The following is a 15,752-nucleotide window of genomic DNA, read 5'->3' on the forward strand; positions in this document are numbered from 1 at the left end:
CCCGCCGCCGCAGGGCTGGAGCCAGATGTCGCTGGCCGCCAGATGTCGCTGGCCACCAGATCACCCTGGGGTTTGCTTTAGAGCTTTGCTTGCATCTAACCCTTTCTGCATCTAACCTGACCCCTCAGAAGCCCAGATGGAGTCATCCCAGAGAGGGTTCGACAGGTGCAGTTGAGGGTTTTTAAGAAGGTGTTTGGTTTTACAGTGTTCTCTTCCTTGGAAGTCCCTTGCACCACCTTTCTAAGAGAAGAGGTGCATTTGAATTTCATTTCCTGCCCTCCCCTCTTTTCTAACCTTACCGCCCCCTACCCAAGACTCAAGACAGAGACCTCAAAGAATGAAAGGGGTGTGTTTGGGGGAGCACAGTGACCAATTTCCCAAGGGTTCAGGAGTCCAAGCTACCTGGATTTCAGGCTCAGGATGGGCAGAAAAGCCAAGCCAGGACCCTGCCACCTCCTGCCCCTTCTCCTCTGAGACCATTGTCAGCTCCCAGGGGCAAAGCATGCCTGGGACTGCCGACGGTAGTGTGAACTCCTGATCGTCATCAGAGGGGTTCAAGCTCCTGCTTAGCTGCTGGTGGGACTCTTGGGGGCTGCTTAGCATGGGAGGAGGGCTGGCTTTCAGGGGCTCCTCCCCAGCCCACCACTTTTCAGGTTCATGAGCTGGCCTGAGCCAACATAGCTTGGACACACAGGCCCTTCTCCATCCCCTCTCCCAGCCCATCGTGACAGCCAAGCTTCTCCTCCCTTACCAGCCTGTTGAGTCCAGTCAGGACAGAAGTCTTAAACTCAGAACCAAGGGACCTTTATTGAGGTGGGAGGAGGAAGCTACAGAAGGCCCAGCGGTGTGGACTCAGGCTCCTACTGGCTGCCAGGAGCTGGGCAGCCCAGCCAGTACTGGGCGATGGGGCGTGGGTAGGGAGGGCTCACAGTGTCCACTCGCTTCGTGCGAAGGTTGACTCGGTAGTACTTGTCTGGAAGAGAAAGCAGGAAGGGTGTATGAGACCTGCCCACTCCTGCCCTGAGAGAGAAGACCCAGGTCTCTCCTGGATGGGTAAGTGAAGATCTACAGTGCAGCCAAAGACTCAGGCCTGACGTTCTGGGGTCACCACCCTTGGCTAAACCAGCTACAGGGTTGGCAGGGTCTCCCACCTCCTGAAAAGAAGTAGACACTCTGAATGGGCTCGCAAGAGGCAGGAACCAGCCAGTCCATGTCGTAGTCATAGTAGGTTCCCAGCCCGCTCTCCTCACTGGAGAACCAGGACTGCCAGACTGAGCGGGAAGGTCGGCGTGACTTCTGGCTACGGCCACGGCCGCGACCGCGACTGCGGCGAGACGAGTAGCGTTTGCGGTTGCGACGTGCAGACTTGTGTTTTTTGGCCAAGGAGGAGTGGGGGGCGAAGCCTGAGACGTAGATGCGGCCAGCCATCGCAGCATCCACCTGCCCCGGCACACCACGCCAATCCCGGCTGATGAACTTGGGCTCGCGGGCACCACCTGAGGCGGGGAAGGAGTTAATAGGGGCCCTGGGAGCTGGGGCCTTGCCCCCTCTGGCAGGGCCCTTAAAGGTCATCTGGTGCCAGAGATGGGCTGTGTCTTGCTCAAGGACACCCAGCCAGCTAGTGGCAGAGCCCAGCCCCCAGGCCTCTGACTCCCGGTCCAGTGCCCTTCCCCAGCCCTCCCTCCCTCCCTCCCTCATGTCCCTGGGTATCTCCTCCCACCCCCTGGACTCCCTAGTCCCCTCAAGCCACAGGCCCTTCCTCTGTTGGCTGTATCCATGGCTGTGGTAGGCAAAGTTCAAGGTAAGGGGTCCAGGCTGAGCTAAGCCTCCCCCCAAAGGTCAACAGAAGCAAAGTCTGGACTGAATAAACAGCTATTGATCCATAGTTCCACGACCACACCCCCCTCAGTCAAGCCCTCCCCCTACCCAGGGGACCCCAGCCCTCTTGAGGGGGAAGCAAGACTTGCCTTCCCTCGTACCAGAGTGTCTGCCCCAGAAGAGAAGCTCAAAGATGTCCTCCCAGCTGTCCCGGTGCATTAGGGCAAAGTGGGCAAACACAGCAGACAGGGAGCTGCCTTCACACTCCTCCCGACTGGGCTGCTGCTGGAACTCGTATTCCCAGTACTGATTCCCTGGGGACAAGGCAGCTGGCCTCAGGAGGGCGCCATGAGCAGGGCTGGAGCCCCTAGCATGGGTTTAGGTATAACTGGAGGCCTGCCCCATCGAAGTGTGGAGGGAAATGGGGACTGCACCACTGCCTGATCATTCTCCCACCCACTCCCTGAATACCCTTAAAGAAGTAGACGCGTTCCCGGCCACTGTAGCTATGGGCAGGGAGGGCCAAGGCCGCATCCACGTTGTCCGGGATGCCCTTGAAGCCTCCAGAGATGTTTCGAGGGTAGCCAGCGTCCAGGACACCATCCTCGTAACGCCAATACTGGCTACCCTAAGGAGTAGGGAAGGTGAGAGGAGTGACGAGGCAGCAGGCAGGCACAGGGCAGGACCTCCCACCCTAAGGCAGCTATCCCCCAGCTCGAGGCTTGTTGCCCAGGACCAGGAGCCTCAGACTGCCCTGTCATCGCAGAGCCTCAGCCAGGTACCCACAGGATTCCAGATCTTGCTGGCATTCCTGCCTAGCCTGGCCCTGGGCATAACAGCTGTCAACCCCTCCCTAGAAGCCCTCTACCCTGACCCACAGCCCCTGGGCCTGGCACCTTGAAGAGATAGGTCTTCCCCTGACAGTTGATGCGAGTGAAGGCGGCATCAATGGGGCCCTCGATGCCCCAGACATCTCGGATGAGTTTGGGGTACCCAGGCCTCACTGCCTTTTCATCCAGCTCATAGCAGTACTGTCCTGCATTTGGGGAGACTCTTGTGAGAGGAGGGAACCTTCCTGGGGCAGACCCCCACCCCTGAGACCTGCCCTTGGAATCACCTCGGAAGGCAAAGAGGGAACCATTCTTGAGGTCGGTGAAGGCGTCAAAAGGCTTCCCGCTGCACAGCTCCTCCTCCTCTAGGGACTCAGAGATTCCTGGGTCACTGATCCCAGACCCTGGAGTCTCCGCCTCAGGCCCTGGGATCAGCTTCTCAGGCTCAGAGTCTTCTTTCTCAAGGATCTCAACAGGACTCTGCTCTACGCTCCTGAGCAGGTCAGGGCCCTGGGCGGAACTCTCTGGCTGTGTGTGGCTGCTGGTGTTGTCTTTGATCTCTGCACGGTAGTCGTAGGTGCCATATTCATCCTCAGGCAGGGTGAATACATCTCCGCGAGTCACTGCAGATAGAGAGGGTGGTGTGAATCTCCAGCTGCAGGGGGTCCTCCAGGCCTACCCACGGTAGCTCTGGACGCACCTTGGGGCTTGCACTCGGCTATGTAGTCGGTGCAGCAGCTCTGATAGTAAGAGCAGAGCTCATCACACTGGCACTTCTTGTCAGCATTGAAGCCCTCCGTGCAGCGGCCCTTGCACGACTCTGTGGGGAGGGGGTGTCAGTTGGCCAGGCCAAGCCCGGCTCACCCTTTCCAACCCCACATTGGCCCAGATGGCCACCAACACCCTCCTGCACCTTGGTCAGCTAGAGCAGCCCATGCCAGCAGGGCCAGCATCAGAAGGGGTCTGGGGGGTGCCATGGCAGGGCCTCCAGCCACGAGCCTGCCGAGCTGGGCTCTGAGTTCCCTGAAGCCTCAGCTTTGATGTCAGAGGAAAGGAGGAGACTGGGAGGGAGGGAGGAGGGAGGGACTAACAGAAGAGGAGCTGCCCTCTCTGTTGCTCTGTTTGCTCAACCTTCAGCCCCTAGTACCCTGACCCCCAGGCTACAGCAAAGGGTCAGATTCCTGGAACCCAGGGCCTGGGAGAGCTGGGAAATGAGATCTTTGCCAAGCCGAGGGTCATTTCAAATAGCACAGTGGGTCTAGAGGTCAGAAAGAAGGTCCTCTCTGCTACTTACTGGCTGCGTGACCTTGGTCAAATTGCTTTACTTCTCTGCGCCTTGGTTGTTTTTTCAGTAAAATGGGATTAATAATACTTGCCTCGGGTTGTTAACCAATGTCATGCAACAATGTGTGTGCTAATTGTTTGATGAGAAACTAGTTCTGTAAACCATCTAAAGTATAATAAAAAAGGATTTTTTTAATGCAAATGCTCACATTGGATTTCCATTTTAATAATTTTTATTGTGTACCAAAGAAAGCCTTTCCCAGAATTCCTCCCAGCAAACTTCCTTTCATTGGTCAGAATTATTACACCTTTTAATACTACTAGGAGAGGGAAGGGGAGCACCACGATTGTTTTATAGGCCAGTTTTAATCCACCCCCTGGGTTTATGGATGAGGCCCACCTCCTTAGACACTCATGGAAAAAGTCATGGGTACCTAAATAACTTGGAATTCTATTAGGAAGGAATAGGCTGAGTCGCTCTGTGGGAGGCAGCTAATAGTGTCTGCCACAGAAAGTTTTATTTGATGCCTTCGTTGAATGTTTCTCTCTTCAATCTCTTCTGTCTCTCTCACTGTCTGTGCGCTCTCTGCTCTATCACATCACCAGCACCGTCATCACAGCCAGAGCTAGCCTAGAAACTTTAACAATTTATGTGGTCACAAACATCAGGATGCGGTTTTCTGCGTGATTCTCCACTGTAGTGCTGAGTTAATCTGTGCCAAAACCACCTCAAAATCCTGGACTTCAAAATTCTATTGGCTAAAAATTAAACAAAACTGAAAACTGAAAAAAATAATCATACTTGCCTTATGCGGTGTTGGGAGATTGCCTGAACTAGAGTCAACAAAATGTCCGGTGCCTGGATGAGCCTCACATTCATTCTCCATAAATGGTTATTAATCCATGATGTGCTGGATCGGACACACCCCTGGCTGGGTGGCTCATCCAATGAATAGTTTGTGTATTTAGGGCAGTAAAAGGGAGGGCAGGAGGAGAGATGGTAAACAGTCTGGGGGATTTTTTTTTTTTTAATTGCAAAAGAACAAAGTTTGATTTCTTGGTTCTCTCTTGGATGCACTGATTTTCCCAGGCTGGTCTTCACAACACAGGGCACTGGGTGAATATTAACCCTTGGGACTGGATTTGATTCCTGAGTTTTCCATGAATCCACTGATCCTGGACTGGCCATTCCATGTCCCCACTCTCAGTCTCTCCATCTGTAAAGAATGGGAGTGGGCTAGTCCAGCACACTTAGAGTCTCATGAGAACTCTAGGCCCCCATGCCCGGAAAATGCCCACTGGCACAGAATGTCTGATTTTGTGCATAATTTCAGAAGGTCCACAGGCCTCCTGAGATCCTCCTACCACCTGGAGGAAGTGATCCCCAGAGCTTCCAGCTGACCTTTTCTGTTCTGTAATCAGAGGTGAGGGTGACTTTGGACACTGTCTTCTCTATGGACCTCAGTCACTTCAGCTGTAAAATTGGAACGTTAACCCTACCCTGTAGGGATGTTATGAGTCCTAACTGAGAAATATGTGTAAAAGGCCATTGTACAGTCATTACAATGATTGCTGTAACCACTAGTAGGAGTCCCTGGGTGGCACAAAAGGTTAACTGCTTGACCGCTAACCGAAAGGTTGGCCATAGAAACCCACCTAGAGGTGCCCTAGGGAAAGGCCTGGTAATCTGCTTCCAAAAGGTCACAGGCTTGAAAGCCCGATGGAGCACAGTTCTACTCTGAAGCACATGGGGTCTCTGTAACTCAGATGCCACTCAAGGCGACGGATGCGGTTTTTGGTAACCACTAGTAAGGGAAGAGGCGCCTGGGTGGCACAAGCAGCTTTTGATTGGCGGCTAACCTATAGGTTGTCAGCTGAAATCCACCCAGCGCCTCTGCAAAAGAAAGTCCTGGCAAATCGCTTCCTTAAAGATTATCTAAAACACCGGAGCTCATTCCTGTGGAGTCTATTCTGATTCATGTCTTACAAAGCAGAGTTGCTCCATAGGGTTTTCTTGGATATAATCTTTACAGAAGCAGTTTGCCAGGCCTTTCTTCCATGGAGCCGTTTGAACCGACAACTTTACGTTAGCAGCTGATTGCAAACTGCTTGCACCACTCATAAGCCAAAGCCAAAACCCAAACCCATTGCCGTGGAGTCGATTCCGACTCATAGCGACCCGAGAGCAGTTCTGTTCTGTAACACACAAGACGGTCGTCATGAGTGGGGGCAACTCCAGGGCAGCTAACAAGGAAAGAGGCACACTCAGCTGTGTTATCCCACGGTTCAGAGTCAGGGGGAAACCAGCAGTCCTTTCCCTCTCACCTCCCTCCCCCTGCCTCCAGCATGGGGGTTGCAGATGCGGTAGCGGGAAGAGGCCTGGCCCGAGTATGGGCGTGGCTGGGGCCGTTGCGGGGGCGTGGCTGGGCCGGCTGAGGAGGAGGAGTTCGACGAGTCGAGGGGTGGGGCTTCGGCCCGCGTCCGCGGCTTCTTAGGGGCGGGGCAGCTGCAGAGGTACCCGCAGCCTGGCCGAACTGGAGCCTGAGCCCAGCGGAGCTTTGTTGCGGCCGCAGCTTCTTCCAACATTTGGGTCCATCCCTCGCCTCCGCGCTCCCTCTTTCCGCCCACCGTTTGGGTCTGGGCCTGCATCTCCTTCCCCAACCTCTCCGCCCCGAGCCTGCGCTCACCACCCCCCACCACCACCAAACTTCTGGCCAGCGCTCTTGCCTGGTACCCCTCTCTCCACACCTCTTCTTCTCCTGCATCTTCTTCCTCTTGGTCTGCTCTGAGATCCCTCTTCCCCCGAGGTTCCGGGTCTCCCAGCTCCACCCCGCCCTTCCAGACCGGGGATGTCCCCGGCAGCCCCGCGCCCATGGTCCTGACGCTGCTTTTCTCCGCCTACAAGCTGTGTCGCTTTTTCGCCATGTCGGGGCCACCACCGGGAACCGAGCGGTTGGCTGTGCCAGGGCCGGACGGGGTCGACGGCGCGGGCCCATGGTGGGCCGCGGGCGGCCGCGGACCCCGCGAGGTGTCGCCTGGGGTGGGCGCGGAGGTGCAGAGCGCCCTGGAGCGCGCTCTCCCGGAGCTGCAGCAGGCGCTGTCCGCGCTGAAGCAGGCGGGCGGCGTGCGGGCCGTGGGTGAGGGCCTGGCCGAAGTCTTCCAGCTGGTGGAGGAGGCCTGGCTGCTGCCTGCCATGGGCCGCGAGGTGGCCCAAGGCCTGTGCGACGCCATCCGCCTGGACGGTGGCCTCGACCTGCTGCTGAGGCTACTGCAGGCGCCCGAGCTGGAAACGCGCGTGCAGGCCGCGCGTCTGCTGGAGCAGATCCTGGTAGCCGAGAACCGGTGAGGGCGCTGGACTGGGGGACGGCACCGCGGGGTGTGGGAGCGGCAAGGGTGGTCGGGCGCCTGGGTCTCCCGTATGCCTTGCATTGTACTTAGTCCTTTGACTTCCTTTACCTTACTACAGCCCTGCACGTTAGAGGTCAGCGTGCCCATTTTACAGATGAGAAAACTGAGGCTCGAAAGTTTAGTGACTCGCTCAGCATCACAGAATGAACTAACGCTGCAGCCAGGATTCCCTCCCAGGGCGAGCGAGCTGGGGGCTGGGGACAGGAAGAAGAAGACTGGAGTAGGTCCCTACCTGTCCCAATGGATCGAGATAGCAGTCTACTGCCAATGCCCTTGTAAACCCACAACCGTCCTATACATGGTCCTGGGTGCCTTTCTGTGCTACTCTCTCTCCTCCTCCACCCATAGTACCCCCACTGGGAGGGGAAGGAAACACGATGCTCAGATGGGTGAGAAGGTAGAAGACCCTCCCCTCTGCCCTCTTCCGAGGCTGAAATGAGTACTGGCCCAAGGGTTACTCACCCGCTCACATCATCCCCAGTTCACCTCCTGCTTCCTCCTCCTTCATTCTGGTACATGTCACAGACCAGACATGATCTCATTCTGTAACGGCTAATAAGAAACAAGATTTCTGCTGGGACGAATGGGTGAGGGAAGAGGAAACTGAGGCCCAGAGCTAGGCTCAACAAAACAGAGTATGTGTTTTCTGCCCCGCCCTAAGTAGTGCCAAGATACTGTACCAAAACTGAGCCAGTTGCCGTTGAGTTGACCCCAACTCGTGGTGACCCCGTGTGTGTCAGAGTAGAACTACACTCCATAAAGTTTTCACTGATTTTTCAGAAGTAGATTGCCAGGCCTTTCTTCTGAGGCACCTCTTGGTGGACTCCAACCTTTCAGTTAGCAGCCTGTTAACTGTTTGCATCTCTCAGAGACTCAGTAAAGTGGGCTCAAACTGAGGTCTGGTTGCCACTCCCTTGCCTGCCTCTTGGGATCATCCATGGAATAGAAGACCCCTGAGGACTCGCTTTCCCTCCCTCTGATGCCAGGGCAGATCAGGCTGTCACACTCCAGTCTCACGCTGAATTCTCGGGTCCTTCAGGCTAGAAGGGTTCTGTTCAGTTCGTTCAGTTCTCACACTGCATGATGAGATGAGAATGGGGTAGGAGCACAATTCCTTGACATTTTCAAAATGAAAAATAACCTTGTGATTGGTGGAACGATACAAGTCCAAAAATATGTAAATGAAGCAATTTCAGTTGGGAGGCCAAGTTAGGAGTGTGCTAGTCATCAACCTCTCATTTAACATCGGGTGCAAAGAATTTCGAGGTCTAGCAAGTGGAGTGGGTGCTCCACTGGGTGTGGTGGGACCCAGGTTGAGGTGCATGTCCTGTGTGCTTGGTCCTATGGGGTTGGGGCTATGACTAGAACACTTGGGTAGTGGGTGCAGCCAGCACCGTAGGAAGAAAAAGGCCACAAGATGCAAACAGAGTTGACGTTTTTCAAAGTAAAAAAAAAAAAAGAAATGACAATCCTTACCTAATTCAGAATTACCGGTGGTTAAGTAATGGAGCCCTGGCTGCTAACAAAAAGGTCAGCATTTGGAATCCCCCAGCTGCTCCTTGGAAACCCTATGGGGCAGTTCTACAGTGTCCTATAGGGTCACTATTATAATCCACCCGACCGCAACGAGTTGGTGGTTAAGCGTTCAACTGTTAAGCGATAGGTCGTCAGTGCCAACTCACTAGCTGCTCCTCGGGAGAAAGATGTGGCAGTCTGCGTCCGTAAAGATTTACAGCCTTGGAAACCCTATGGGGCAGTTCTACTCTGTTCTGTCTGTTCTCTAGGGTCGCTATGAGTCAGAATCGACTCTATGGCAACGGCGTGTGTTTTCGTTTTTTTTTTTTTTTTTTTGTCCCAAGAAACAATGTGCTTTTGCCCAATTGCTTCAGAACCAAGGACAGAGCATAGCGGGCCGGGATCAAAATGCCGAGAGAAGGGGGCGGGGGGGGGGGATGATGACATGCTGAGAACTTAGGTTTATAAAACCTTTTCCATCCTCTTAAAAAAGATTCTTCCACCCATGTGTCCACCATGCCAAGAGTTAGAATCCACTTGATGGCAACTGATTTGTTTGTTTGTTTTTGATACATATGCACGGTTTTCCCCTCCTTTGGAGCAGGGATTTGAACCCAAGCTTGTGTGACTCCAAAGTATGTGCCCCTTCCACCAGGTCCTCAGCCTCTTGGGCTGCAGAAGAATTAAAAGCTAAGAAAATAGCACATAGTTCAACTCTGGAGGGACCAGGTGCATAGGGAAAGGCAAGGGCTGAGGGAGGAGAGCAAGAGACTCAGAATGAAGTCCTAGCTCCGAACCAACGTTCCTGAGCAAACCCTTCCTTTCACCAGGCCTCAGTTAAGTCTTCTGAAAACAAAGGTGTTGGATTCGCTGATTTCTTTAGCACATCCAGGCTCAGATATTCTAGGAGTTTGTATAGCCAGATTGTTTTGGAATGTCAAAGTGAGGAGAAAGGATCTTGGGCTCTGGAGACCTGGGTTTGACTCCCAGCTGTGCCTCTCACTAGCTGTGTGACCCAAGGCAAGTCACATAAGCTCTCGGATCTTCAGTGTTCTCATTTATAAAAGGAACAACTACAGTTCTGGCTGCCCAAGAGAGCCAGAACTGGAATGGATGACGAGTATACGTCCGCTCCTTTGGAGCTGAATGATCAAGTCAGCAAACCAGCCCTGGTCTTACGACGTGTTCTGTGCTCAGATAGGCCCTGCAGTAGACCCAAAGTCGCAGGCACCGTGGCCACTGCAGTGCCAGCTGAATGAGGACTCTGTGGCTGGGTGGGTCTCTAAGTCCCTGGGGGCTGCCTCACCTGTGGAGGACATCGCTTATGGAGGTCAGGGAGATGGTAAACCTTCGTCTCTGCTCAGAGTTTGAGTCTGCTGGCCTCCAAGCTCTCCTCCTTTGGCCTGTCCACCCACCAGCTGCCAGAGTGAGTGTCCAAAAACCCGCATATGACCAGGCCACTCCTCTTCCCAAAGCCTTTCAGTGACTCCTCATTTGCCATCAAGATAAAGCAATGCCTTGAAGTGGCCCAAGGGCCTCCAAGACTGATCTCCTCTTTCCTCACTTTCCCCTCGAGCCCTTCCCCTCAGCCAAACTGAAGCATGGGCAGTTTCCCAAGTGCACCAGCTCTCAGACACCTCCGAGCCTTTGCATATCCATGCCTGGAATGCCATCTCCCCTTCTCTCCCTGACTAATGCTCCCACCATCTTTCTGAACAAGCCCAATAGGAAACCATTCCAATGTATTAATGTGTATCTTTTTATCTGTGTTTTGCAAAATCTTTATTGTTTTGTGTGTGTGCGTTTAATGCTATATAGCACTTTCTGTTTCTCACGTTTTTCCATTCAGGGTTATGTTTTTAAGGTCATTCATGTTGCTGTGTAATCATCTACTCAGTCACTCATAAATGTTCAATAATCCCCCAGGGTGGGCGCATGCCCATGCCACCTCTCCACTCTCCCAGCTTGCTTCCAACTTCCCCACATCATAAATAACACTCTCATGAATATCCTCGTCCACCTCCCCTGGGGAGCTGTGTGTAAAAATGGCATGAGGGCAGCTTCTGACCACCTCTAACTTCACAAGGGGGAAGCAGAATCAAGACCAACAACCCAAGGCTGATTCCTATGAGGTGAAGGTCAGACATGCCTCCTCTCTCCGCCATCTTTACCAATTCTGACAACAATTGTCCTTCCCAGGACACTCTCTACTTCTCTGCTGGGTTTAAAAATTCATTGCCATGGCCACACAGAGCTCACAGGCAATACTCAAAATTATGGGGTTTATTAGGGAAGTAACAGGCTACAATTCAGGTTCAGGAACACTCAGGATACAGTTGTTCCAGCAGGACAGCCTCTTCTCAGTCGACTCTCTTTCGGCCCCTTGGCTGCTACCCTGCTTGGGCAAGTGTTACAAAGCTCTTTTAGCTTTGTCGGTAAGTGCCCCGAGGCACTGCACTCTGCCAGTAAGCCTTAGCTGGAGGGCACTCAGCTCTAGCATTGTGGGTGGGCAAACCTAGCTCCAAGTGCCCAGACACGCCCTACTCTGCCAGCAAGGCTCCTGCCCAAAGGCACTCAGCTTTCTTGCTCCATGGGCCAGGAAGCCCACTGCACCGCCTCCTGCCAGTCTCTCCTGCCATCGTTTCTCTGCCACTGGTTCTTGCCATCTTAAGTGTTACAGCTCTCTCTCTCTCTCTCTCTCTGCCTCCTGGTTCTAGGATCTTCTTAGTGTAGGGATCCCAGGTCCAAAGGATAGGCTCCACTCCTGGCTAGTCTTTTTTGGTGGTGGCGAGATCCTCTTTCCCACCTCTGGGATGGCTCGTTTTAAGCCTAGTGAGATGGCAAAACTGACCAATCCCTTTGATAGGCCACAATTAACTTATTTGTACAGTTCTGCCCAATCACTTGCATGGGAGTTACAACAGCATGGTGAGAAAGGCCATGCAAAAGCCATCCATTGCATCAGACTGTGTGAGAGCCCCAGTTCCTAGCCCATAGGATGTGTGTATCCTTAATTTCACCGACTAGTCCCATCCTGTTTCCTGATTGACTGTCCCAGACTGCCCCTCCGCCCACCATGCTTCAAGGCGCCCATATTCCAACACCTCCTCAGCCCTTCATATTATCCGGCTTCTAATTTGTACCACTCTAAGAAGTGTAAAGTGACAGTTGTTGTTTTAATTTTCGTTTCTCTGATTTCCGATGAGTTAGAGCATCTCTTTATTTGCTTGTTAGCATGTTGTATTTCCTCATTTATAAATTGCTTAATATGTCCTTTGCCCATTTTCCATTGCATTTCCTTTCTTTTTCGTGATGATTTGACTATTTATATATTCTATATAGTAACTTCTTGTTGATTTTATTGTTTTTCTTTGTTGGCTTTAGACATTGCAGATATCTCCTGCCTTATTTCTATTCCTCAAACATGCTGAGCTCATCAGCCCTCAGGGCCTCTGGCCTGGCTATTCGCTTTGCCTGTCATGCTGTCCTCCCAGATACTTGTAGGCAGGGGTCTCTCTTGACAGCTCTCAGATGTCACCTGCTCAGACACGTCCCTCCACCGAAGCACTCCCCATTACATCACACAGTTTTGGTGTCATCACGACCATATCACTATTATCTTGTTCATTCACTGTTTACTAGCTTATTGTCTGTCTGCTTAAACTGAGTATAAGCTCCAGGTAGTCTTAGTCACTGTTTAACGCAAGCCTCTAATGCAGTGCCTGGCACACAGTAGGTCTTAAATAAATGTCTGATGAATGAATGAATACCTCCCCCCGCCCCCCGCCAGTTATACAACATGGAGTGAAGAAAAGCTTCAACTGATGTTAAGGAGTTAACTTTTATTGAGTCTTTACTATGTGCCAGGCACTGTGCCAAGCACTTTGCATGGATAACCTCATTAGTTCTCACATAACCCAGAGAAGTAGGCACTGCTATATCCCATTTATGTGATGAGGAAAATGAGGTACAGAGATAAAGGAAGGTGCCCAAGGCCCCACAGCTACAAAGTGGCATAGAAGAAACCAGGACCCAGGTAAGTAGTCTGCTCTAGAGCTGGACTGTTAACCACTACACACTGCCTTTTAAGGGAAGGGGAGAGAGAGGAGATGACTGGCGTGGCCAGGATGGAGCTTGTTTATAATCAGAGAAGTCCAGAGGCCAAGTCAGGGTAATGAGCGCCCAGGAGCAATCTCTAAATTGCACCACCCCCCCCAATTTCAAGAGGAATAGACTTTGATAGCAGCATGTCAGCAGAAACACCCTCTTGTCTGGCCGCCTTAATCAGACACCTTTTATATTTGTGGTGCCTTGGAAAGTCATTGCGTGCCTAGTCTGGCGCCTCCCTGGACTTGTGCCCCGGGGGTAAGTGCTCCCCTCTGTTCTCCGTCCCCCCCCCAGAAGTCTGGTATCCCAGGCAAGAGGTTAAGAGTGGGACTGCTGCAAGGAGGGTAACGCTTTTCCCCAAGCCTCATATGACACTAGCGAGCCCCAGAGAGGGTAAGTGATCAGGCCATGGCCCCCCAGGGAGGCAAGCCAAGCCCCGCAGGCCCTGGCAACTCCGCGCCTTCCCTCCTCCCACTTTCTCCTGGCAGCGACCGTGTGGCGCGCATCGGGCTGGGTGTGATTCTGAACCTGGCGAAGGAGCGCGAGCCGGTGGAGCTGGCGCGCAGCGTGGCAGGCATCTTGGAGCACATGTTCAAGCACTCGGAGGAGACGTGCCAGCGGTTGGTGGCGGCCGGCGGCCTGGACGCCGTACTGTTCTGGTGCCGGCGCACAGACCCGGCGCTGCTGCGCCACTGTGCGCTGGCTCTGGCCAACTGCGCAATGCACGGCGGCGCAGTGGCGCAGCGGCGCATGGTGGAGAAGCGCGCCGCAGAGTGGCTCTTCCCGCTCGCCTTTTCCAAGGAAGACGAGCTGCTGCGACTGCACGCCTGCCTCGCGGTGGCGGTGCTGGCAACCAACAAGGAGGTGGAGCGCGAGGTAGAGCGCTCCGGCACACTGGCGCTCGTGGAGCCGCTTGTGGCCTCACTGGACCCGGGCCGCTTCGCCCGCTGCCTCGTGGACGCCAGCGACACAAGCCAGGGCCGCGGACCCGACGACCTGCAGCGCCTCGTGCCACTGCTCGACTCGTCGCGCTTGGAGGCGCAGTGCATCGGCGCTTTCTACCTCTGCGCTGAGGCTGCCATCAAGAGCCTTCAGGGCAAGACCAAGGTGGGTGTGGGTATGGGGTCTGATGGATGGAAGGTTAGAGAGCGTCTGGGAAGGCTTCCCAGATGAAGTGACATTCAACTGGGACCTGAAGTACACGTAAGAGTTAGGTGAAGGGAAAATGAGGGATGAGGGGCCTAGTCATTCTGGCTTGAAGGCAAGACCAGCAGTTTGAACTTGGTCTTTGGGGCAAGAGGAGACCACTGAGAAACTTTAAAGCAAGGGGTATTTGTGCTTTACAAACATCATCCTGGCTGCTGGATGGAGAAAGGGTTGGCAAGGATGAGATTGGAGGCAAGGGGGCCAGTTAAGAGGCTATGACAGGGGGACCACTGTCAAGGACTATGACATGACAGCAGAGGCAGAGAGAAGCAGACAGATTCATGAGGTGTTAAAGGGCTGGATTTAGGACTTGGTGGGTGGCTAGCTGAAGCAGAGGGAGTTGCTGAGGGTGATTCTTATCTTTGGACTTAGACAACCCAGTGGATAATGGCACCTGATACTGAAATAAGATGAACTGGGTGAGGCACATGCTGGAGTGGGGAGGCGAAGACAATGAGTTGAGTTTAGTGAGACAGATTGAGTTTGAAGTGCCTGAAAGATGCCCAGTTGGAGAGCTCCAGTGGGCAGTTTTGTTGTTTGGGCCTGGAGTCCCAAAAGGAGATCGTAGTTGGAGAGAGAAAGAAAAGCTTGGGGGCAGGACATCTGTGTGTCAGCCAGATAAGCCTCACCTAAGTTCCAAGGGGCCTCCATGCTCAGGGCCTGATCCACAGCCTTTGCCTTTACTTTAATGAGCCGTGTGGCCTTGGGCCCTTGGCTTCCCCTCTCTGGGCTTCACAGTGCCTCATTTTCATTCTCGGAAAATTGGAGTTGGACAACAGCAGCAGTCCTTCTTACCCTGGACGTGGGACTAATAATAGTTAATTACAATCAGTGAGTGCTTTTTTTGTTTTATAAATACTACAGATTCAAGATTCCATCTGTAAGAATGTCACCCTCCCTCCTTTGCATTCCTCTGGGAGTGTTGGGAGTTGGTGACAGCTGGTACACAGGGAGTGGTGTACACCCTATGGCTCACTCTGTACCACAGATGTCATCTGGGGGCGCTCAGTGCAGTGTGTCTTACAATGATTGTTGCCTATCGAGTGTGCCCCCACAGATCAAGAAGAGACCCTAAACTGCAATAGGGGGTCTCTGAGGCCTCTTCCAAAGTCTGATGCTCTAGGAGCCCCTGATTCTCCTCTCTGTGCCCCAGAGTTAGGCCAGGGGTGGACTTGCCTCACAAAGCAGGTCATTCTGCTTTGGGAGAAGGGATTTGAAGGAAAGTAGGGAATGAAGACCCCAAGGACTTGGTCTGGGCAGCAGCCATGATCACCAGCTCTGGCACCCCCTTTTCCAGCAATGCCAAGTGAGTGCAGTTCGACCCAGACATAATGAGCGGCATGCCAGGTACAGAGCTTCCACCATGACTAAAACAGGACTTCAGTTTATAGTCCAGTGGAAGTTACATTATCAGCTAATGACAGTGGCTTTCAGAGTGTGGTGCAAGTGCTAATTGGAGGTGTGGACAAGCTATGGGGGGAACCAAAGCAGGCTGCATGGAGGAGGTGCTAAGTCGATTCGGATTCTAGTGGATGAGTAGGAGCCCCACAAGCAGGGGAGGAAGTAAGGATCTGGGATCAGCAT

At 53.3% G+C, this 15,752-nt stretch overlaps 3 protein-coding genes across 4 annotated transcripts in view; 1 reads left to right on the forward strand and 2 right to left on the reverse strand.

Moving 5' to 3' along the window:
* On the reverse strand, nt 1–3,625 carry VTN (vitronectin). Its single transcript, XM_064271469.1, has 8 exons — nt 3,562–3,625; nt 3,349–3,468; nt 2,936–3,271; nt 2,715–2,854; nt 2,290–2,446; nt 1,980–2,132; nt 1,152–1,496; nt 1–973 (listed from the first exon to the last, which is right to left on the reverse strand). Exons 1-8 carry the CDS (start codon nt 3,623–3,625, stop codon nt 861–863), a joined length of 1,428 nt encoding a protein of 475 aa, XP_064127539.1. The 3' UTR covers nt 1–860.
* LOC135228108 (uncharacterized) lies at nt 3,625–6,867 on the reverse strand. The gene is made up of 2 exons (XM_064271468.1): nt 6,258–6,867; nt 3,625–5,149 (listed from the first exon to the last, which is right to left on the reverse strand). Exons 1-2 carry the CDS (start codon nt 6,804–6,806, stop codon nt 5,057–5,059), a joined length of 642 nt encoding a protein of 213 aa, XP_064127538.1. The 5' UTR covers nt 6,807–6,867; the 3' UTR covers nt 3,625–5,056.
* The window catches only part of SARM1 (sterile alpha and TIR motif containing 1), a 22,800-nt gene continuing 13,778 nt past the window's right edge, over nt 6,731–15,752 (forward strand). For both annotated transcript variants that reach the window (XM_064271466.1, XM_064271467.1), the window contains exons 1-2: nt 6,731–7,274; nt 13,451–14,069. In XM_064271466.1, the coding sequence (XP_064127536.1) occupies nt 6,805–7,274; nt 13,451–14,069 (1,089 nt within the window). In that variant the 5' untranslated portion in view covers nt 6,731–6,804. The remainder of the gene's footprint in view (nt 7,275–13,450; nt 14,070–15,752) is intronic.

This window comes from Loxodonta africana, chromosome 18 (assembly GCF_030014295.1).
Source record: "Loxodonta africana isolate mLoxAfr1 chromosome 18, mLoxAfr1.hap2, whole genome shotgun sequence".
Lineage (NCBI taxonomy): Eukaryota > Metazoa > Chordata > Mammalia > Proboscidea > Elephantidae > Loxodonta > Loxodonta africana.

Excerpts from the sequence above, each read along its gene's own strand:
- VTN (XM_064271469.1), bottom strand. The coding sequence starts at position 3,625 with ATGGCACCCCCCAGACCCCTTCTGATGCTGGCCCTGCTGGCATGGGCT. Across the intron at positions 3,469-3,561 it reads GGCTGCTCTAGCTGACCAAG|AGTCGTGCAAGGGCCGCTGC; the intron begins GTGCAGGAGGGT and ends CCCTCCCCACAG. Across the intron at positions 2,447-2,714 it reads GGAAGACCTATCTCTTCAAG|GGTAGCCAGTATTGGCGTTA; the intron begins GTGCCAGGCCCA and ends CCTACTCCTTAG.
- LOC135228108 (XM_064271468.1), bottom strand. The coding sequence starts at position 6,806 with ATGGGCGCGGGGCTGCCGGGGACATCCCCGGTCTGGAAGGGCGGGGTG. Across the intron at positions 5,150-6,257 it reads CTGGAGGCAGGGGGAGGGAG|ATGGAGAGACTGAGAGTGGG; the intron begins GTGAGAGGGAAA and ends CATTCTTTACAG.